The sequence below is a fragment of the Oncorhynchus tshawytscha genome, unplaced genomic scaffold (assembly GCF_018296145.1).
Source record: "Oncorhynchus tshawytscha isolate Ot180627B unplaced genomic scaffold, Otsh_v2.0 Un_contig_5351_pilon_pilon, whole genome shotgun sequence".
Lineage (NCBI taxonomy): Eukaryota > Metazoa > Chordata > Actinopteri > Salmoniformes > Salmonidae > Oncorhynchus > Oncorhynchus tshawytscha.
Window position 1 is genome coordinate 107,501 of NW_024609687.1, and position 25,000 is coordinate 132,500.

A 25,000-nucleotide genomic window follows, 5' to 3' on the forward strand; every position below is an offset into this window, starting at 1 on the left:
GTCTCCTAGTAAAGAGGTACATTTAAAAAAGAGGTCAATAAATGAAATGAGTTGAGTTCTAGATCGACTATCGTCTGGACTCTGTCTAACCTCTCTGGACCTCTCCTGGTCTCCTGGTCGACTATCGTCTGGACTCTGCTTAACCTCTCTGGACCTCTCCTGGTCGACTATCGTCTGGACTCTGCTTAACCTCTCTGGACCTCTCCTGGTCGACTATCGTCTGGACTCTGCCTAACCTCTCTGGACCTCTCCTGGTCGACTATCGTCTGGACTCTGCCTAACCTCTCTGGACCTCTCCTGGTCAACTATCGTCTGGACTCTGCCTAACCTCTCTGGACCTCTCCTGGTCGACTATCGTCTGGACTGCCTAACCTCTCTGGATCTCTCCTGGTCGACTATCGTCTGGACTCTGCTTAACCTCTCTGGATCTCCCCTGGTCGACTATCGTCTGGACTCTGCCTAACCTCTCTGGACCTCTCCTGGTCGACTATCGTCTGGACTCTGCTTAACCTCTCTGGATCTCTCCTGGTCGACTATCGTCTGGACTCTGACTAACCTCTCTGGACCTCTCCTGGTCGACTATCGTCTGGACCTCTGACTAACCTCTCTGGACCTCTCCTGGTCGACTATCGTCTGGACCATGCCTAACCTCTCTGGACCTCTCCTGGTCGACTATCGTCTGGGCTCTGCCTAACCTCTCTGGACCTCTCCTGGTCGACTATCGTCTGGGCTCTGCCTAACCTCTCTGGACCTCTCCTGGTCGACTATCATCTGGACTCTGCCTAACCTCTCTGGACCTCTCCTGGTCGACTATCGTCTGGACTCTGCCTAACCTTTCTGGATCTCTCCTGGTCGACTATCGTCTGGACTCTGCCTAACCTCTCTGGATCTCTCCTGGTCGACTATCGTCTGGACTATGCCTAACCTCTCTGGACCTCTCCTGGTCGACTATCGTCTGGACTCTGCCTAACCTCTCTGGATCTCTCCTGGTCGACTATCGTCTGGACTCTGCCTAACCTCTCTGGACCTCTCCTGGTCTCCTGGTCGACTATCGTCTGGACTCTGCCTAACCTCTCTGGATCTCTCCTGGTCGACTATCGTCTGGACTCTGCCTAACCTCTCTGGACCTCTCCTGGTCGACTATCGTCTGGACTCTGCCTAACTTCTCTGGACCTCTCCTGGTCAACTATGTCCGGCATCCACTGCTGTCAGAGAGTAACCCTATCTGTTTCTGCCAGCCTGTGTGGACTCTGCTATGCTCCTAAAACAAATGGCTGACATATTTGTAGCCCCAGTAATTACCCAGCCTGCATCAGGAGCAGCAAACTGTGGAGACAGAAAGAGAGCAGGACTCTCTAGACCTCACTAACTCTAACATACATTTGGACCTGAACTATGATTCACAAATCACTTTACTAGATTATGAACAGAAATACTCTCCAAATGGTGAAAAAAAAAGTTGTTTCTTGGATCAAATAAAAACCACCCCTGCCTAGTGTCTGACCACCCCCCCTCTGTTCTCTCTTCCCCCAGTCAAAGACTCCGACCACTGGGCATTAGCCAGGGCAAAGCTCCTTCTCTGGAAGCGGTATACTGGAAGGGCTGGTCGGTTTTTGTTTTGGAACATCCGTGGTGCCTTTGGGGACCCTGATCTGGGGGGGGCCTGGTCTGACGCTGACCTAGCACGCCGCCCTTCCATCCCTCCATATCTCAACATGTCTGTGATTAAAGGCACACATCAGCCACTCGCCACTCGCCACTGACAAAATGTGTGGTTCTGTTGCGAGGTGGGAGTGTGCCGGGCGACAGCTGCAGAGGGCTTGCCATTACAGTGCAAAACATGGCTGCCCTCACAAAGAGCCCATTAACGGGCTATATGGGTGTGTTTACAAACTGAGTACGCCCGCTGGTGGGGCCATGGTTAGGGGGTTGTGGGGGTTGGCAGGGTGGAGGGGCTGCAGCAGGAGGTTAGACCAGGGGGTTAGTAGCCTAAACTACAAAGTCTTTGTCTCTGAACCTCAGCTGTCAACCATCTCTGATACATACAGTAAGTATTGGGTTGCATCGGAGGGGACAAGCATAACATGGCAAAAGCTCGAGGAGTTCGACCAAAAGCTAGAAGACCATAAGAAGACCATTAAATGGTCACAAGTGGCAGTTTTAATTTAAAAAAAAAATATATAATATCAAAATAGATGGTATAAATGGAATCTCATTCGACAAGAAAATCATTGACATAGCTCTTCCTTTCCCTTCCCATGTAAACCTTCCCAGACCTCCAGCCCATCCCACGTACCTGTCAGTTTGAAGAGCGTGGCTTTGCGGAATCCGTCGGTGTGTTTGTACTTCATGAGGTGAATCCAGGACAGCATGTAGTGGAGGAAGAATCCCGGTCTGGCCAAAGCCTCCAGAGAATCATAACCCTGGATCCAGGTGTCACGGTGCAGCGTGAAGGTAGCCGCGGCCCAGAATGCTTCACTCTCCTCCCACTTGGTCAGTGTGAGATGGCCGCTGCTGTCCACAGCCAGGAAGTAGTTGGGCCGATCGGACGCCTCGAACGACACCAGGGACGTGTCTAGAGGAAAAGTGTATCACCCATTTAGGAATCTCAACATCAAGGGTCTTTTCTGGTTAAATAAAGGTTAAAAAAAACTTTACGCCTGGGTACCGTATGTGACCCAGGTCAGGCTAGCACCTTAGTGCTCAGATAAATGTAGAACACTAGGCTAGCTAAAACAGTCTAGCCTAGCTAAAACAGTCTAGGCTAGCTAAAACAGTCTAGCCTAGCTAAAACAGTCTAGCCTAGCTAAAACAGTCTAGGCTAGCTAAAACAGTCTTTAGCTAGGCTAGCTAAAACAGTCTAGGCTAGCTAAAACAGTCTAGGCTAGCTAAAACAGTCTAGGCTAGCTAAAACAGTCTAGGCTAGCTAAAACAGTCTAGGCTAGCTAAAACAGTCTAGCCTAGCTAAAACAGTCTAGGCTAGCTAAAACAGTCTAGGCTAGCTAAAACAGTCTAGGCTAGCTAAAACAGTCTTTAGCTAGGCTAGCTAAAACAGTCTAGCCTAGCTAAAACAGTCTAGGCTAGCTAAAACAGTCTAGCTAAAACAGTCTAGCCTAGCTAAATCAGTCTAGGCTAGCTAAAACAGTCTAGGCTAACAGTCTAAGACTTCATTAGACCAGTGGACAGGGACTGGATAGGGACTGGATAGGGACTGGAAGACTTCATTGGACCAGAGGACAGGGACTGGAAGACTTCATTAGACCAGTGGATAAGGACTGGATAGGGACTGGATAAGGACTGAACAGGGACTGGAAGACTTCATTAGACCAGTAGATAGAGACTGGATAGGGACTGGAAGACTTCATTAGACTAGTGGACAGGGACTGGAAGACTTCATTAGAACAGTGGATAGGGAATGGACAGGGACTGAACAGGGACTGGAAGACTTTTTACTGAATGGACGTTGGAGTAGGAGGAAGCCTAGGAATGCAGAGTGTTAGAAAGTGTTATTTATGGAGGAGGAAGTAGTAAAATGAGGACGGACATGGAAATGACCATTGCATTAGACTGGTGTGACGAGGACGGACATGGAAATGACCATTGCATTAGACTGGTGTGACGAGGACGGACATGGAAATGACCATTGCATTAGACTGATGTGACGAGGACGGACATGGAAATGACCATTGCATTAGACTGGTGTGACGAGGACGGACATGGAAATGGCCATTGCATTAGACTGGTGTGACGAGGACGGACATGGAAATGACCATTGCATTAGACTGGTGTGACGAGGCCGGACATGAAAATGACCATTGCATTAGACTGGTGTGACGAGGACGGACATGGAAATGGCCATTGCATTAGACTGGTGTGACGAGGCCGGACATGGAAATGGCCATTGCATTAGACTGGTGTGACGAGGACGGACATGGAAATGGCCATTGCATTAGACTGGTGTGACGAGGCCGGACATGGAAATGGCCATTGCATTAGACTGGTGTGACGAGGACGGACATGGAAATGGCCATTGCATTAGACTGGTGTGACGAGGACGGACATGGAAATGACCATTGCATTAGACTGGTGTGACGAGGCCGGACATGGAAATGACCATTGCATTAGACTGGTGTGACGAGGCCGGACATGGAAATGGCCATTGCATTAGACTGGTGTGACGAGGACGGACATGGAAATGACCATTGCATTAGACTGGTGTGACGAGGACGGACATGGAAATGACCATTGCATTAGACTGGTGTGACGAGGACGGACATGAAAATGACCATTGCATTAGACTGGTGTGACGAGGACAGACATGGAAATGACCATTGCATTAGACTGGTGTGACGAGGACGGACATGGAAATGACCATTGCATTAGACTGGTGTGACGAGGACGGACATGGAAATGACCATTGCATTAGACTGGTGTGACGAGGACGGACATGGAAATGACCATTGCATTAGACTGGTGTGACGAGGACGGACATGGAAATGACCATTGCATTAGACTGGTGTGACGAGGACGGACATGGAAATGACCATTGCATTAGACTGGTGTGACGAGGACGGACATGGAAATGACCATTGCATTAGACTGGTGTGACGAGCCGGACATGGAAATGACCATTGCATTAGACTGGTGTGACGAGGCCGGACATGGAAATGACCATTGCATTAGACTGGTGTGACGAGGACGGACATGGAAATGACCATTGCATTAGACTGGTGTGACGAGGACGGACATGGAAATGGCCATTGCATTAGACTGGTGTGACGAGGCCGGACATGGAAATGACCATTGCATTAGACTGGTGTGACGAGGACGGACATGGAAATGACCATTGCATTAGACTGGTGTGACGAGGCCGGACATGGAAATGACCATTGCATTAGACTGGTGTGACGAGGCCGGACATGGAAATGACCATTGCATTAGACTGGTGTGACGAGGACAGACATGGAAATGACCATTGCATTAGACTGGTGTGACGAGGCCGGACATGGAAATGACCATTGCATTAGACTGGTGTGACGAGGACGGACATGGAAATGACCATTGCATTAGACTGGTGTGACGAGGACAGACATGGAAATGACCATTGCATTAGACTGGTGTGACGAGGATGGACATGGAAATGACCATTGCATTAGACTGGTGTGACGAGGACGGACATGGAAATGACCATTGCATTAGACTGGTGTGACGAGGCCGGACATGAAAATGACCATTGCATTAGACTGGTGTGACGAGGACGGACATGGAAATGGCCATTGCATTAGACTGGTGTGACGAGGCCGGACATGGAAATGGCCATTGCATTAGACTGGTGTGACGAGGACGGACATGGAAATGGCCATTGCATTAGACTGGTGTGACGAGGCCGGACATGGAAATGGCCATTGCATTAGACTGGTGTGACGAGGACGGACATGGAAATGGCCATTGTATTAGACTGGTGTGACGAGGACGGACATGGAAATGACCATTGCATTAGACTGGTGTGACGAGGCCGGACATGGAAATGACCATTGCATTAGACTGGTGTGACGAGGCCGGACATGGAAATGGCCATTGCATTAGACTAGTGTGACGAGGACGGACATGGAAATGACCATTGCATTAGACTGGTGTGACGAGGACGGACATGGAAATGACCATTGCATTAGACTGGTGTGACGAGGACGGACATGTAAATGGCCATTGCATTAGACTGGTGTGACGAGGACGGACATGAAAATGACCATTGCATTAGACTGGTGTGACGAGGACAGACATGGAAATGACCATTGCATTAGACTGGTGTGACGAGGACGGACATGGAAATGACCATTGCATTAGACTGGTGTGACGAGGACGGACATGGAAATGACCATTGCATTAGACTGGTGTGACGAGGACGGACATGGAAATGACCATTGCATTAGACTGGTGTGACGAGGACGGACATGGAAATGACCATTGCATTAGACTGGTGTGACGAGGACGGACATGGAAATGACCATTGCATTAGACTGGTGTGACGAGGACGGACATGGAAATGACCATTGCATTAGACTGGTGTGACGAGGCCGGACATGGAAATGACCATTGCATTAGACTGGTGTGACGAGGCCGGACATGGAAATGACCATTGCATTAGACTGGTGTGACGAGGACGGACATGGAAATGACCATTGCATTAGACTGGTGTGACGAGGACGGACATGGAAATGGCCATTGCATTAGACTGGGGTGACGAGGCCGGACATGGAAATGACCATTGCATTAGACTGGTGTGACGAGGACGGACATGGAAATGACCATTGCATTAGACTGGTGTGACGAGGCCGGACATGGAAATGACCATTGCATTAGACTGGTGTGACGAGGACGGACATGGAAATGACCATTGCATTAGACTGGTGTGACGAGGACAGACATGGAAATGACCATTGCATTAGACTGGTGTGACGAGGATGGACATGGAAATGACCATTGCATTAGACTGGTGTGACGAGGACGGACATGGAAATGACCATTGCATTAGACTGGTGTGACGAGGCCGGACATGGAAATGACCATTGCATTAGACTGGTGTGACAAGGACGGACATGGAAATGACCATTGCATTAGACTGGTGTGACGAGGACAGACATGGAAATGACCATTGCATTAGACTGGTGTGACGAGGCCGGACATGGAAATGACCATTGCATTAGACTGGTGTGACGAGGACAGACATGGAAATGACCATTGCATTAGACTGGTGTGACGAGGACGGGCAGTGACGGTGCTCTGTTTCCTCTGCGCTGCTCACCATGCGGACGCGCTCTGCTGAGCCCAGGGGTCATCATGAAGAGGGACAGGAAGCCAGCCGCAGCAGGGTCTCCTTTCTTAGGGAACACTGTCCCACTGGACCTGTTGGCTGCCAGCACCGTGTCCCTCTCCCTGTAGGTCACCAGCCTGTAGGGGCCTTTACCCAGAACTACAAGACAGAGGAGAGGAACACTGTTATGAGGAATCCTTCGTTGTATGGCTGACATCGACAATGGGGCCCCAGAACTGTGCAGACACTCTGCCCCCATGTGGTTAAAAAATGAAGTGCCTTACACATTGATCATGATGAAATGTTTGTAGCAAATTCTAAAGGCAATGCACAATAAACTTCCGAGGTTCAGTCATTGATTTGATTCTTGGAGAAATTAGATATATTTTGACAAATAGGAAGAGTTTGAGATAAGACGCTGTGTGTACCTTTGTTGTAGTATTCACAATCGTAGGCTGAAAAGACAAACAGAAAGAGTCGTGAGTGGAATGAAATTATAAACTGTAGTTAATTACATATTTATTTTACCTTTATTTAACTAGGCAAGTCAGTTAAGAACAAATTCTTATTTTCAATGACGGCCTAGGAACAGTGGGTTAACTGCCTTGTTCAGGGGCATTTGCCTGAAAACAGAATGCCATTTCAGATGGTCCCACACACTCCCATACCACCCATTGAATGGGTAGTGTGCCCGGTGCCTGCCCGTTGGCCACTCATTGCCCGCTCATAGCTGCAGACTTACGGCAGATCGACGGGGATCGCCAGTCCACGGTGACACCCTGGTGACAGCATCGGTGGGCGTAGGCTGCCACGCTGGTACAGAAACACTCACAGTCGCCACCGCGACTACAGCCGCACGTATCAGCCAGACAGTTCATGTAGAACCATGTCACGTCCACCTGGACAGGGGGAGACAGGAAGGAACCTTTAAGACTGTTGTCCACTAGCATAGGGATATGGTAGTAACAGCCTGATACAACACACAGCCTGATACAACACACAGCCTGATACAACACACAGCCTGATACAACACACAGCCTGATACAACACACAGCCTGATACAACACACAGCCTGATACAACACACAGCCTGATATAACACACAGCCTGATATAACACACAGCCTGATACAACACACAGCCTGATACAACACACAGCCTGATACAACACACAGCCTGATATAACACACAGCCTGATACAACACACAGCCTGATACAACACACAGCCTGATACAACACACAGCCTGATACACACACAGCCTGATACAACACACAGCCTGATACAGCACACACAGCATACAACACACAGCCTGATATAACACACAGCCTGATATAACACACAGCCTGATATAACACACAGCCTGATACAACACACAGCCTGATACAACACACAGCCTGATACAACACACAGCCTGATACAACACACAGCCTGATACAACACACAGCCTGATACAACACACAGCCTGATACAACACACAGCCTGATATAACACACAGCCTGATACACACACAGCCTGATACAACACACAGCCTGATACAGCACACAGCCTGATACAACACACAGCCTGATACAACACACAGCCTGATATAACACACAGCCTGATACAACACACAGCCTGATATAACACACAGCCTGATATAACACACAGCCTGATACAACACACAGCCTGATATAACACACAGCCTGATACAACACACAGCCTGATACAACACACAGCCTGATATAACACACAGCCTGATACAACACACAGCCTGATACAACACACAGCCTGATACAACACACAGCCTGATACAACACACAGCCTGATATAACACAGCCTGATATAACACACAGCCTGATACAACACACAGCCTAACACACAGCCTGATACAACACACAGCCTGATACAACACACAGCCTGATACAACACACAGCCTGATATACAACACACAGCCTGATACAACACACAGCCTGATAACACACAGCCTGATACAACACACAGCCTGATACAACACACAGCCTGATACAACACACAGCCTGATACAGCACACAGCCTGATACAACACACAGCCTGATACTGATAGCACACAGCCTGATACAACACACAGCCTGATATAACACACAGCCTGATACAACACACAGCCTGATATAACACACAGCCTGATACAACACACAGCCTGATGATACAACACACAGCCTGATACAACACACAGCCTGATACAACACACAGCCTGATATAACACACAGCCTGATATAACACACAGCCTGATATAACACACAGCCTGATATAACACACAGCCTGATATAGAAGAAGGTAAATGTGGAGAAGAGATAGGACCGCAGACCAGCTGACAGAGGGTAGGAGGTTATGTAGAGGATAGGGGGTTATGTAGAGGATAGGGGTTATGTAGAGGATAGGGGGTTATGTAGAGGATAGGGGTTATGTAGAGGATAGGGGGTTATGCAGAGGATAGGGGTTATGTAGAGGATAGGGGGTTATGTAATGTGGAGAAGGGATAGGACAGCAGACCAGCTGACAGAGGGTAGGAGGTTATGTAGAGGATAGGGGTTATGGAAGAGATAGGACAGCAGACCAGCTGACAGAGGGTTGTGGGTTATGTAGAGGATAGGGGTTATGTAGAGGATAGGGGTTATGTAGAAGATAGGGGTTATGTAGAGGATAGGGGTTATGTAGAGGATAGGGGTTATGCAGAGGATAGGGGTTATGCAGAGAATAGGGGTTATGCAGAGGATAGGGGTTATGTAGAGGATAGGGGGTTATGTAATGTGGAGAAGGGATAGGACAGCAGACCAGCTGACAGAGGGTAGGAGGTTATGTAGAGGATAGGGGTTATGTATAGGATAGGGGTTATGTAATGTGGAGAAGAGATAGGACAGCAGACCAGCTGATAGAGGATAGGGGGTTATGTAGAGGATAGGGGGTTATGTAGAGGATAGGGGGTTATGTAGAGGATAGGGGTTATGTAGAGGATAGGGGTTATGTAGAGGATAGGGGTTATGTAATGTGGAGAAGAGATAGGACAGCAGACCAGCTGACAGAGGGTTGTGGGTTATGTAGAGGATAGGGGTTATGTAGAGGATAGGGGTTATGTAGAGGATAGGGGGTTATGTAGAGGATAGGGGTTATGTAGAGGATAGGGGTTATGTAATGTGGAGAAGAGATAGGACAGCAGACCAGCTGACAGAGGATAGGGGTTATGTAGAGGATAGGGGGTTATGTAGAGGATAGGGGTTATGTAGAGGATAGGGGTTATGTAGAGGATAGGGGTTATGTAGAGGATAGGGGTTATGTAGAGGATAGGGGTTATGTAGAGGATAGGGGTTATGTAGAGGACAGGGGGTTATGCAGAGGATAGGGGTTATGTAGAGGATAGGGGTTATGTAATGTGGAGAAGAGATAGGACAGCAGACCAGCTGACAGAGGATAGGGGTTATGTAGAGGATAGGGGTTATGTAGAGGATAGGGGGTTATGTAGAGGATAGGGGTTATGTAGAAGATAGGGGTTATGTAGAGGATAGGGGTTATGTAGAGGATAGGGGTTATGTAATGTGGAGAAGAGATAGGACAGCAGACCAGCTGACAGAGGATAGGGGTTATGTAGAGGATAGGGGGTTATGTAGAGGATAGGGGTTATGTAGAGGATAGGGGGTTATGTAGAGGATAGGGGTTATGTAGAGGATAGGGGTTATGTAGAGGATAGGGGTTATGTAGAGGATAGGGGTTATGTAGAGGATAGGGGTTATGTAGAGGATAGGGGTTATGTAGAGGATAGGGGTTATGTAGAGGATAGGGGTTATGTAGAAGATAGGGGTTATGTAATGTGGAGAAGAGATAGGACAGCAGACCGGCTGACAGAGGGTAGGGGGTTATGTAGAAGATAGGGGTTATGTAATGTAATGTGGATGTCAGGCTTGAGAGAAGTCCCAGTAATACTAACAGCCACAGTAACATCAACCCACACAGAGATCTGTGAGACAGCCTACAGTAAGACAGTAAGATCCTGATTAATGTCTGTGCTTTACAGTGAGTCAAACGGCCTCTGGGAGGTGACTCAAATAACCAGAACCAACCCGCTCCCCCTCACACACCACTCCCCCAGTACTCATCAACACAGACAGCTGAAACAGCAGTGGGAGAAACTACATGTCACAGTATAGACACACACATGCTCTTCTGCACACACACACACACACACACACACACACACACACACACACACACACACACACACACACACACACACACACACAGACGTAAACACACACACACATCCAGAAACAGATATCCACATGCGTATGCATACCCACTCTCACACACTCGCAACACAGCCTTCCCTCCATTGGTTGAGCTGCTGGCTGTCATACTCCATACTCACCACCGGGTGGCAGACCAGGAAGACCTCGCTGAGCAGGACTCCACACTGCCTCTTGGAGAACGGCTCCCTCAGGGGGTTCAGACTGCAGGGGTGTCTGATGTCTGGGCTGTTAACACACTGGACACACACATATCTAATGTTAGAAGACTGACAATAGACACCTGTGTCATGTATGAACACACACACACAGACTAATACACACACACTATCCACTGAGAATAGACCGTGGGGGTTTTGAAACTTGCCTCAGCTGCCGTCCAGCTGTTGCCAAACTCCTGAGGCGTGGCAGAGTCTATGTTCTCTGGTGTCCTCATCTCATTGACCGTCCTCAGGTCAAAGTTCCCACACAGACCGCTCAGCTTGCCCTGAACACAGTATTCACATTAATATGACACCAATCACAGCTCTGTATAGTAATAAGGAAGGGCTTGGGGACCTGATGGTGCTAATCAAGATGTTGGGGACCTGATGGTGCTAATCAAGATGTTGGTGACCTGATGGTGCTAATCAAGATGTTGGTGACCTGATGGTGCTAATCAAGGGGTTGGTGACCTGATGGTGTTAATCAAGGGGTTGGTGACCTGATGGTGCTAATCAAGATGTTGGTGACCTGGTGGTGCTAATCAAGGGGTTGGTGACCTGATGGTGCTAATCAAGGGGTTAGTGACCTGATGGTGCTAATCAAGGGGTTGGTGACCTGATGGTACTAATCAAGAGGTTGGTGACCTGATGGTGCTAATCAAGGGGTTGGTGACCTGATGGTGCTAATCAAGGGCTTGGTGACCTGATGGTGCTAATCAAGGTCTTGGTGACCTGATGGTGCTAATCAAGGGCTTGGTGACCTGATGGTGCTAATCAAGAGATTGGTGACCTGATGGTGCTAATCAAGAGGTTGGTGACCTGATGGTGCTAATCAAGGGCTTGGTGACCTGATGGTGCTAATCAAGAGGTTGGTGACCTGATGGTGCCAATCAAGGGGTTGGTGACCTGATGGTGCTAATCAAGGGGTTGGTGACCTGATGGTGCTAATCAAGGGGTTAGTGACCTGATGGTGCTAATCAAGGTCTCGGTGACCTGATGGTGCTAATCAAGGTCTCGGTGACCTGATGGTGCTAATATAGAGGTTGGTGACCTGATGGTGCTAATCAAGAGGTTGGTGACCTGATGGTGCTAATCAAGGGGTTGGTGACTTGATGGTGCTAATCAAGGTCTCGGTGACCTGATGGTGCTAATCAAGGTCTCGGTGACCTGATGGTGCTAATCAAGGGCTCGGTGACCTGATGGTGCTAATCAAGGGCTCGGTGACCTGATGGTGCTAATCAAGGGGTTGGTGACCTGATGGTGCTAATCAAGGGGTTGGTGACCTGGTGGTGCTAATCAAGGGGTTGGTGACCTGATGGTGCTAATCAAGGGCTCGGTGACCTGATGGTGCTAATCAAGGGCTTGGTGACCTGATGGTGCTAATCAAGGGGTTGGTGACCTGGTGGTGCTAATCAAGGGCTCGGTGACCTGATGGTGCTAATATAGAGGTTGGTGACCTGATGGTGCTAATATAGAGGTTGGTGACCTGATGGTGCTAATCAAGAGGTTGGTGACCTGGGTGCTAATCAAGGGGTTGGTGACCTGATGGTGCTAATCAAGGGGTTGGTGACTTGATGGTGCTAATCAAGGGCTTGGTGACCTGATGGTGCTAATCAAGGGGTTGGTGACCTGATGGTGCTAATCAAGGGGTTGGTGACCTGATGGTGCTAATCAAGGGCTTGGTGACCTGATGGTGCTAATCAAGGGCTTGGTGACCTGATGATGCTAATCAAGGGCTTGGTGACCTGATGATGCTAATCAAGGGCTTGGTGACCTGATGGTGCTAATCAAGGTCTTGGTGATTAGTTGATTTGTTGAATAAAGTGTGACGGATTGGAGGATCCATAGGACTGGGTTGAGAAAGACTGCTATAGGAGACAGCAGCTGCTTTGTAATGACAGGGCCCATGTTATTCTAGGGTAGGGAATGTGGAACACCAACAACCCATGGTTCCTGACCTGCCAGCGTGGTCCAGCCTGGATGTGGACCGTGGTCTTGCGATCCCAGAGCACGGTCAGGTCCTCCTCTGGAACGTGGACCACGGTGAAGAGCCCAGCGCTCCATATGAACACCTCCTGCCTCCAGTCGATCACACTGGACGGGTTCTACACAGGGTGGAGGACAGGAACCAGGACAATGGACAGGAATTAGATCAATACTGATGAACAGGTTGAGATGAGCCATGGGGGTCGGGGGGAATGCCCCCCTGTGATTTTTTTACCTAATTTCTTTATGGTTTATTGTTCATTAAGGACAGAGGACAAGACAGACGACAGGGAAGAGGACAGGGAAGAGGACAGGGAGGAGGACAAGTTAGAGGAGGGAGAAGAGGACAGGGCAGATGACAGGAAAGAGGACAAGGCGGAGGTCAAGGACGAGGACAGGGAGGAGGACAGGGAAGAGGACAGGGAAGAGGTGAAGATGGAGGGCAGGGAAAAGGACAAGCTGGAGGACAGGGAAGAGGGCAGGGATCATGAATAAGGTAGTCTTAAATAGGTGAAATTTGTGCCATAATTGGTAAGGTGTGAGAATAGTAATGTGATATTCATTGGGTCTGAGGGGTCAGGGGTTAAGGGGTTAAGGGTAGTTTCTCTCTGTAATGTTTTCATCAAACATTTCTTATAACACTGTAGGTTACAGTAACCCTATCGAAAGCAAGTAAGCAAACAAGTAACGAGCCGCTAGTGGAAACTGGGAGGCATCCCAGCGGTGGCCAGACTTGGTAGGAACACCAGCGGCAAGCTACCTGGTAAGGTTCAGGAGCAGGAGCAGGAGCAGGAGCAGGAGCAGGAGCAGGAGCAGGAGCAGGAGCAGGAGCAGGAGCAGGAGAAGGAGCAGGAGAAGGAGAAGGAACAGGAGAAGGAGCAGGAGAAGGAGCAGGAGAAGGAGCAGGAGAAGAAGCAGGAGCAGGAGCAGGAGCAGGAGAAGGAGCAGGCAGGAGAAGGAGAGCAGGAGCAGGAGCAGGAGAAGGAGAAGAAGCAGGAGCAGGAGGAGAAGAAGCAGGAGCAGGAGCAGGGAGCAGGAGCAGGAGCAGGAGCAGGAGAAGGAGCAGGAGAAGGAGAAGGAGAAGGAGCTGGAGCAGGAGAAGGAGCAGGAGAAGGAGCAGGAGAAGGAGCAGGAGAAGGAGCAGGAGAAGGAGCAGGCAGGGAGAAGGAGCAGGAGCAGGAGCAGGAGCAGGAGAAGGAGCAGGAGAAGAAGCAGGAGCAGGAGAGGAGCAGGAGCAGGAGGAAGGAGCAGGAGCAGGAGCAGGAGCAGGAGCAGGAGCAGGAGCAGGAGCAGGAGCAGGAGAAGGAACAGGAGCAGGAGCAGGAGCAGGAGCAGGAGCAGGAGAAGGAGCAGGAGCAGGAGAAGGAGCAGGAGCAGGAGAAGGAGAAGGAGAAGGAGCAGGAGAAGGAGAAGGAGAAGGAGCAGGAGCAGGAGCAGGAGCAGGAGCAGGAGCAGGCACTTACTGGTTTGCCACTGTCGTCGTCGAACGCAATGAAAGATCTACCAATGTTGATGAGTAGAGATTTCCTGCAGATGACGCCGCTGTCGTAACAGTCCACGTTCTCAGCCGTCACACTCATCATCAGATCAGCACTGCTCTGAAGGTGGGATGGGAAAAACAACATGAAAATAGCAAGCTAACCCAGGACAGAACTATGCTACTGAAAACTACGAAATGTGTATATTGAGTATTTAAACCCTAAGCCAGTCTATTCATCAAACCTTTCATCTATACACAGATATCTAACTTTCACAGATGTCTTGCATTACATTTAGTCATCCCATTTTATTATCAAATAACGAGGAAAATACACGAACTTGAGTACTGGAAATGTGACTCTGGTACCTTTACTAGGTAGACTACATACTCTAACGTAGTCAAACATCATACCTTTACTAGGTAGACTACACACTCTAACGTAGTCAAACATCATACCTTTACTAGGTAGACTACACACTCTAACGTAGTCAAATATCATACCTTTACTAGGTAGACTTTACACACTCTAACGTAGTCAAACATCATACGTTACTAGGTAGACTTTACACACACTCCAACGTAGTCAAACATCATAACTTTACTAGGTAGACTTTACACACTCTAACGTAGTCAAACATCATACCTTTACTAGGTAGACTTTACATACTCTAACATAGTCAAACATCATACCTTTACTAGGTAGACTTTACACACTCTAACATAGTCAAATATCATACCTTTACTAGGTAGGTAGACTACACACTCTAACGTAGTCAAACATCATACCTTTACTAGGTAGACTACACACTCTAACGTAGTCAAATATCATACCTTTACTAGGTAGACTTTACACACTCTAACGTAGTCAAACATCATACCTTTACTAGGTAGACTACACACTCTAACGTAGTCAAACATCATACCTTTACTAGGTAGACTACACACTCTAACGTAGTCAAATATCATACCTTTACTAGGTAGACTACACACTCTAACGTAGTCAAATATCATACCTTTACTAGGTAGACTACACACTCTAACGTAGTCAAACATCATACCTTTACTAGGTAGACTACACACTCTAACGTAGTCAAATATCATACCTTTACTAGGTAGACTTTACACACTCTAACGTAGTCAAACATCATACCTTTACTAGGTAGACTACACACTCTAACGTAGTCAAATATCATACCTTTACTAGGTAGACTTTACACACTCTAACATAGTCAAATATCATACCTTTACTAGGTAGATGACAAACTCCAACGTAGTCAAACATCATAACTTTACTAGGTAGACTTTACACACTCTAACATAGTCAAATATCATACCTTTACTAGGTAGACTTTACACACTCTAACATAGTCAAATATCATACCTTTACTAGGTAGACTTTACACACTCTAACATAGTCAAATATCATACCTTTACTAGGTAGACTTTACACACTCTAACATAGTCAAATATCATACCTTTACTAGGTAGACTTTACACACTCTAACATAGTCAAATATCACACCTTTACTAGGTAGATGACAAACTCCAACGTAGTCAAATATCATACCTTTACTAGGTAGACTACATACTCTAACGTAGTCAAATATCATACCTTTACTAGGTAGACTTTACACACTCTAACATAGTCAAATATCATACCTTTACTAGGTAGACTTTACACACTCTAACATAGTCAAATATCATACCTTTACTAGGTAGACTTTACACACTCTAACATAGTCAAATATCATACCTTTACTAGGTAGATGACAAACTCCAACGTAGTCAAACATCATAACTTTACTAGGTAGACTTTACACACTCTAACATAGTCAAATATCATACCTTTACTAGGTAGACTACATACTCTAACGTAGTCAAATATCATATATCATTTACTAGGTAGACTTTACACACTCTAACATAGTCAAATATCATACCTTTACTAGGTAGACTACACACTAACATAGTCAAATATCATACCTTTACTAGGTAGACTACACACTCTAACATAGTCAAATATCACACCTTTACTAGGTAGATGACAAACTCAAACCATAACGTAGTCAAACATCATCAAACATCATACCTTTACTAGGTAGACTTTACACAAACTCTAACGTAGTCAAACATCATACCTTTACTAGGTAGACTTTACATACATCTAACGTAGTCAAACATCATACCTTTACTAGGTAGACTTTACACACTCTAACGTAGTCAAACATCATACCTTTACTAGGTAGACTTTACATACTCTAACGTAGTCAAACATCATAACTTTACTAGGTAGACTTTACACACTCTAACATAGTCAAATATCACACCTTTACTAGGTAGATGACAAACTCCAATGTAGTCAAACATCATAACTTTACTAGGTAGATGACAAACTCCAACGTAGTCAAACATCATACCTTTACTAGGTAGACTACACACTCTAACGTAGTCAAACATCATAACTTTACTAGGTAGACTTTACACACTCTAACATAGTCAAACATCATAACTTTACTAGGTAGACTTTACACACTCTAACGTAGTCAAACATCATAACTTTACTAGGTAGACTACACACTCTAACATAGTCAAATATCAGACCTTTACTAGGTAGACTACACACTCTAACATAGTCAAATATCACACCTTTACTAGGTAGACTTTACACACTCCAACGTAGTCAAATATCATACCTTTACTAGGTAGACTTTACACACTCTAACGTAGTCAAACATCATACCTTTACTAGGTAGACTACACACTCTAACGTAGTCAAATATCATACCTTTACTAGGTAGACTTTACACACTCTAACATAGTCAAATATCATACCTTTACTAGGTAGACTACACACTCTAACATAGTCAAATATCATACCTTTACTAGGTAGACTACACACTCTAACGTAGTCAAATATCATACCTTTACTAGGTAGACTACACACTCTAACATAGTCAAATATCATACCTTTACTAGGTAGACTACACACTCTAACGTAGTCAAATATCATACCTTTACTAGGTAGACTACACACTCTAACGTAGTCAAATATCATACCTTTACTAGGTAGACTACACACTCTAACATAGTCAAATATCATACCTTTACTAGGTAGACTACACACTCTAACATAGTCAAATATCAGACCTTTACTAGGTAGACTACACACTCTAACGTAGTCAAATATCATACCTTTACTAGGTAGACTACACACTCTAACATAGTCAAATATCAGACCTTTACTAGGTAGACTACACACTCTAACGTAGTCAAATATCATACCTTTACTAGGTAGACTACACACTCTAACGTAGTCAAATATCATACCTTTACTAGGTAGACTACACACTCTAACGTAGTCAAACATCATACCGTTACTAGGTAGACTTTACACACTCCAACGTAGTCAAACAGTAGACCATCAAAGGTCCTGTAGTGGCGGTCCCCATAGGCCGTGCACATGGACGGACACGGACGGAACACACACTGGAATGTTCCATGCTGGCAGACACTGAAAGAGACACACAGCGTCAACCATCACGATTCAGTACCAACCTGCCAGCAAACTGCTACCACTTAATGTAAGCACATTCTGTCATAACTAATGGACACCTTTTGTTCGGGAGGCCCCCAGCGATTATCATCTGTCCGAAAAGTTGGGATCTTGTCAACTGCCAAATGTTGAATCACCAGCGTTCATAGTGCTATTATACAGATCCCTATCTCTCCTCTTCCCTTGCTAACTGCTAGAAGAAGAAATGGATGGCAGAGAAGAAAGGAGACAGACTGGGATCCCTGTTTCACTCGGCAGGGAGAGAGAGACTGTTGAATGAACGGCCCTCATACAAGGACTCTCTGTAAACCAGAGCTGGGAGGTGATTTTCTATGATAGATAATAGAGGGTTATGGATATCAGGTGAACAGTCTCACCGTAGGTACAATCTATACACGACTCATCACCTAAAGCTCAGGAATGATCCTGGAAAATTGTTAGCTGCTCGAAAGTTTGTCTTAATTCGCCCACACATTGGCAGGTTTTGCCAGGTGCTGAGTCAACAAATTTGTCAGTGACTCAGATACTTGAAATGTCATGGCAAATGAAAGCTGTACATATGATCGATCTTATAAGGGGTTGAATATAGAGGGGTGTTTAGAAAAAACAAAACCTCTCGGTGTCATACTTCTGTACAGGGAATGATCTGAAAACCATTCACTAATTTATGACTGTAGATAATTAGGTTCCACTCTCTCCTAAAAACGTGTTGCGTTTGATAGATGTCCTGTTTGGGTCGAGAAGAGTTTAATCTCTGGAAAAGTCGGTGTATGAGTTGTTTCTAAACGTACCATTGATGACAGGGGGAGGTGACTCTATCTCCTGGATAGTACTCTTTCCCCTTCCAGAGGCAGGGGCAGGCGTCAGGCTCAAAACACTCATCACCATGTTTCAGCAATCTGGGAAACACACACAAACAAACACAGCTGTCCGGTTTATTCACTTTAGTTCAGAATTCATCTATTTCTCTACTTGTAGAACAAAACTTACATTTGTTTGAATTTGCTTTGTACCTTTTTCACACATGGAGATACTGTGTCTCTGTGCAGGTACTCTACTAAGTTCATCGCCACCCGGATGATTTACATGGACTCCCCCACCGCCCTCCATTGGTTTCCCCCACCGCCCTCCATTGGTTTCCCCCACCGCCCTCCATTGGTTTCCCCACCGCCCTCCATTGGTTTCCTCCACCGCCCTCCATTGGTTTCCCCACCGCCCTCCATTGGTTTCCCCCACCGCCCTCCCCACCGCCCTCCATTGGTTTCCCCCACCGCCCTCCATTGGTTTCCCCCCCACCGCCCTCCATTGGTTTCCCCCACCGCCCTCCATTGGTTTCCCCCACCGCCCTCCATTGGTTTCCCCCACCGCCCTCCATTGGTTTTCCACCGCCCTCCATTGGTTTCCCCACCGCCCTCCATTGGTTTCCCCACCGCCCTCCCCCACCGCCCTCCATTGGTTTCCCCCACCGCCCTCCATTGGTTTTCCCCACCGCCCTCCATTGGTTTCCCCACCGCCCTCCATTGGTTTCCCCACCGCCCCATTGGTTCCCCCACCGCCCCATTGGTTTCCCCCACCGCCCTCCATTGGTTTCCCCCCACCCTCCATTGGTTTCCCCCACCGCCCTCCATTGGTTTCCCCACCGCCCTCCATTGGTTTCCCCCCCCATTGGTTTCCCCCGCCCTCCATTGGTTTCCCCCCCCACCGCCCTCCCCCCACCGCCCTCCATTGGTTTCCCCCCGCCCTCCATTGGTTTCCCCACCCCCTCCATTGGTTTCCCCACCGCCCTCCATTGGTTTCCCCCACCGCCCTCCACCGCCCTCCATTGGTTCCCCCACCCCATTGGTTTCCCCACCGCCCTCCATTGGTTTCCCCACCGCCCTCCATTGGTTTCCCCACCGCCCTCCATTGGTTTGCCCTCCATTGGTTTCCCCACGGCCCTCCATTGGTTTCCCCCCCGCCCCTACCCCCTCCATTGGTTTCCCCCACCGCCCTCCATTGGTTTCCCCACGGCCCTCCATTGGTTTCCCCCCATTGGCCCTCCATTGGTTTCCCCACCGCCCTCCATTGGTTTCCCCCACCGCCCTCCATTGGTTTCCACCGCCCCATTGGTTTCCCCACGGCCCTCCATTGGTTCCCCACCGCCCTCCCCACCGCCCTCCATTGGTTTCCCCCACCGCCGTCCATTGGTTTCCCCCCCGCCCTCCATTGGTTTCCCCACCGCCCTCCATTGGTTTCCCTCCACCGCCCTCCATTGGTTTCCCCACCGCCCTCCATTGGTTTCCCCCACCGCCCTCCATTGGTTTCCCCCACCGCCCCACCGCCCTCCATTGGTTTCCCCCACCGCCCTCCATTGGTTTCCCCCCACGCCCTCCATTGGTTTTGGCCCTTTCCCCCCATTGGTTTCCCCACCGCCCTCCATTGGTTTCCCCCACCGCCCTCCATTGGTTTCCCCGCCCTCCATTGGTTTCCCCCACCCTCCTCCATTGGCCCTCCACCGCCCTCCATTGGTTTCCCCACCGCCCTCCATTGGTTTCCCCCACCGCCCTCCATGGTTTCCCCACCCCTCCATTGGTTTCCCCCCGCCCTCCATTGGTTTCCCCACCGCCCTCCATTGGTTTCCCCCACCGCCCTCCATTGGTTTCCCCCCACCGCCCTCCATTGGTTTCCACCGCCCTCCATTGGTTTCCCCCACCGCCCTCCATTGGTTTCCCCACCGGCCCTCCATTGGCCCTCCATTGGTTTTCCTCCACCGCCCTCCATTGGTTTCCCCCACCGCCCTCCATTGGTTTCCCCACGGCCCTCCATTGGTTTCCCCCACCGCCCTCCATTGGTTTCCCCCCCCCCTCCATTGGTTTCCTCCACCGCCCTCCGTTGGTTTCCTCCACCACCCTCCATTGACTAGGTATCGGTAGCCCCTGTATATAGCCTCCACATTGACTCGGTACCGGTAGCCCCTGTACATAGCCTCCACATTGACTCGGTACCGGTAGCCCCTGTATATAGCCTCCACATTGACTCGGTACCGGTACCACATTGACTCGGTACCGGTACCACATTGACTCGGTACCGGTAGCCCCTGTATATAGCCTCCACATTGACTCGGTACCGGTACCACATTGATTCGGTACCGGTAGCCCCTGTATATAGCCTCCACATTGACTCGGTACCGGTACCACATTGACTCGGTACCGGTACCACATTGACTCGGTACCGGTACCACATTGACTCGGTACCAGTAGCCCCTGTATATAGCCTCCACATTGACTCGGTACCGGTACCGGTACCACATTGACTCAGTACCGGTACCACATTGACTCGGTACCGGTAGCCCCTGTATATAGCCTCCACATTGACTCGGTACCGGTACCGGTACCACATTGACTCAGTACCGGTACCACATTGACTCGGTACCGGTAGCCCCTGTACATAGCCTCCACATTGACTCGGTACCGGTACCACATTGCCTCGGTACCGGTACCACCTGTATTCAGCCTCGTTACTGTTATTTCATTACTTTTTCATTGTTGCACTGTTGATTAAAGGATTGTAAGTAAGTATTTCACGGTAGGTCTGATTTGATTTGATCTCTCAACCCAGATCTTTTGCCCAACTCTGTGCCCAAGAGGACTGAACGACAGAGGGAACGCAAGAGTCAGTCTGGATCCAGTAACTACCGCTACAGTCAGGAAATTAGAAAAAGGTAAGGGGGAGGGGGGGTAAGCTCTGGATGAAAAGGAGAAACACTCGTTACATGAGAAAACCAGACGATTAGGATTCTCAGAGATAGAGAGAAACAGCCTTTGTCCGGGCCGTTCCATTGGGTCTCCACACTGTTAGAGCGACGGGGCTGATAAACATCTTGTAATATCACGTCGACGGGTCAGAGTTATATCCCTTGGAGGGGGGGAGAGAGAGAGAGAGAGAAAGAGAGAGAGGAGAGAGAGGGAGAGGAGAGGAGAGGAGAGGCTGGGGACAGTAGACAATGAAGCGACACATTAAATGGTCTGGCCACAAACCTAGAGGTTCATCTGTGTAAAGTTACACTGCAGATAAAGTGGTGTTAACAGCTTTCTTTACCGACCCGCCAAGCCGCTGGATCGATTACCCCGATCAAAGCTTCCATAATAACTCCTTTTCTACTGCAGTCTGACTGTGCTGGCGTGCAGTAGCTAGGAATTACATCTCAGTCAATGAATTCATCTTTCTCCTATTGCTCGTTTAATTAAACCTTATCTATTTGTGTATAACTGTGCATACCTGTATAATGAGGACAGAGGTGAATAGTCATTCTGCAAGTCATAATCATGTACTGTAATGCTTAAAGTGATGTCACGACAACACATTCTAACTCATTTTAACTTAAAGTTAATTTATTTGACACTTAAACTGTTAATTTAACAACGGATTAGTAGGATTTATATCAATTTCACAAACGTGTACATTTTAACACTACATTGTCATTTTTTGCACCAAGTCATTAATATTCTGTATGTAGCTGAACATTGTTTTAAGCTGGATCAAGCTCACCCAGACCACCTTGTCTTAAAAAGGCCTGAACCGACAGGCATGACAGCGTTAGTCTTTCAATCTTTTTTTTTAACAGGCTCTTATTTCTGCCAGGAATGCCCAATACGAAGGTGAGGAAATCTTGGGCAGTGTTGGCATTTTCTGGATGGGAGGGCTGGTGCAAAGCAGTGCCAGAAGTTGAATTCTACAGGGTTCATTATTGAGATGTGGCACTTTTTCCCAGGTTGACTACAGAGAAGGGTATTTAGTGCGGATGGTACACAACTATATGGGTTACGTTATCACAATGAAAGACACACATATGTTTCCTGACAGGTCAAATTCAATTTTTAGGTTGCAGGGAGGTTCTGAGAACGTTTATTTTTAGATTGCAGGGAGGTTCTGAGAACGTTTATTTTTAGATTGCAGGGAGGTTCTGAGAACGTTTATTTTTAGATTGCAGGGAGGTTCTGAGAACGTTTATTTTTAGATTGCAGGGAGGTTCTGAGAACGTTTATTTTTAGGTTGCAGGGAGGTTCTGAGAACGTTTATTTTTAGATTGCAGGGAGGTTCTGAGAACGTTTATTTTTAGGTTGCAGGGAGGTTCTGAGAACGTTTATTTTTAGGTTGCAGGGAGGTTCTGAGAACGTTTATTTTTAGGTTGCAGGGAGGTTCTGAGAACATTTCTTTTTAGGTTGCAGGGACGTTCTGAGAATGTTTATTTTTAGGTTGCAGGAAGGTTCTGAGAACGTTTATATTTAGGTTGCAGGGACGTTCTGAGAATGTTTTTCTGGGAGGTTTTATTAACGTTCTGAGAATGGAAATGATAGTTATTTGGAGGTTTTTTATTAACTTCCTGAAAACTTTCATTGAATGTTTGAATAAGACTTGTAATAACACTGCTACAGTAGCTTAGTTTGCGTTAATGTTTCTTCACGTTCTGAGAACGGAATGTCTTTTTAAAAAAAACATTTTTAGAACGTTCTCTGAAAGTTACTAAAGTCTTCTTGTGGTTTTCATGGAACGTTTTCTTAATGTGCTCAGAACAATTTGAGAACGTGATTTTAAATAGAACCCTGAAGAAACCTGTAGGAAACGTTACGCTGAAGTACTGAAATTCCCACAGAAGAAAGGTTTTTTCTTGATATTCTCAGAACTATTTGGAACATTCCCAATGTCAAACAGGTTGGAGAACATTCCTAGAACATTGCCAAACATTTTACTAAATGTAACCACTTTAAGGAAATATTCTGTTAAAGTAATAAAATACCAGGAAAATATATATTTTTTTCAAGTTCATTAAATGTGCTGAGAATGTTCCAAAGCCAAGCAACTATCCTGCACCATTCCCAGAACGTTGTGGAAGCTTGTAAGCAAAATAACCATAGGACAGCCACGCTCTCACCAAGCTCTAAGAAATATATGGTTCTCAGAACGTTGTGTGCTAGCTGGGCTGTCTATATTTTCTTTCTCTTGAGACGTGTCTATTTGTCTAAACTTTAGACTGAGGAAGAGAGAGCTCAGGAAGAGCTAGGCTGAGGAAGAGAGAACACAGGAAGAGCTAGGCTGAGGAAGAGAGAGCACAGGAAGAGCTAGGCTGAGGACGAGAGAACACAGGAAGAGCTAGGCTGAGGACGAGAGAACACAGGAAGAGCTAGGCTGAGGACGAGAGAACACAGGAAGAGCTAGGCTGAGGACGAGAGAACACAGGAAGAGCTAGGCTGAGGAAGAGAGAACACAGGAAGAGCTAGGCTGAGGACGAGAGAACACAGGAAGAGCTAGGCTGAGGACGAGAGAACACAGGAAGAGCTAGGCTGAGGACGAGAGAACACAGGAAGAGCTAGGCTGAGGAAGAGAGAACACAGGAAGAGCTAGGCTGAGGAAGAGAGAACACAGGAAGAGCTAGGCTGAGGAGAGAGAACACAGGAAGAGCTAGGCTGAGGAAGAGAGAACACAGGAAGAGCTAGGCTGAGGAAGAGAGAACACAGGAAGGAGGCTGAGGAAGAGAGAACACAGGAAGAGCTAGGCTGAGGAAGAGAGAACACAGGAAGAGCTAGGCTGAGGAAGAGAGAACACAGGAAGAGCTAGGCTGAGGAAGAGAGAACACAGGAAGAGCTAGGCTGAAGGACGAGAGAACACAGGAAGAGCTAGGCTGAGGACGAGAGAACACAGGAAGAGCTAGGCTGAGGAAGAGAGAACACAGGAAGAG

At 47.6% G+C, this 25,000-nt stretch overlaps 1 protein-coding gene across 1 annotated transcript in view; it reads right to left on the minus strand.

Annotated features, from left to right (window-relative positions):
• otog (otogelin) overlaps nucleotides 1–25,000 on the minus strand; it is a 121,587-nt gene that overhangs the window by 38,890 nt on the left and 57,697 nt on the right. Inside the window, exons 18-27 of the mRNA XM_042316955.1 lie at nucleotides 19,077–19,184; nucleotides 18,105–18,243; nucleotides 14,716–14,850; nucleotides 13,225–13,371; nucleotides 11,431–11,550; nucleotides 11,186–11,302; nucleotides 7,554–7,710; nucleotides 7,240–7,266; nucleotides 6,803–6,970; nucleotides 2,297–2,575 (exon numbers count right to left, since the gene is read on the minus strand). Coding sequence (XP_042172889.1) covers nucleotides 2,297–2,575; nucleotides 6,803–6,970; nucleotides 7,240–7,266; nucleotides 7,554–7,710; nucleotides 11,186–11,302; nucleotides 11,431–11,550; nucleotides 13,225–13,371; nucleotides 14,716–14,850; nucleotides 18,105–18,243; nucleotides 19,077–19,184 — 1,397 coding nt within the window. The remainder of the gene's footprint in view (nucleotides 1–2,296; nucleotides 2,576–6,802; nucleotides 6,971–7,239; nucleotides 7,267–7,553; nucleotides 7,711–11,185; nucleotides 11,303–11,430; nucleotides 11,551–13,224; nucleotides 13,372–14,715; nucleotides 14,851–18,104; nucleotides 18,244–19,076; nucleotides 19,185–25,000) is intronic.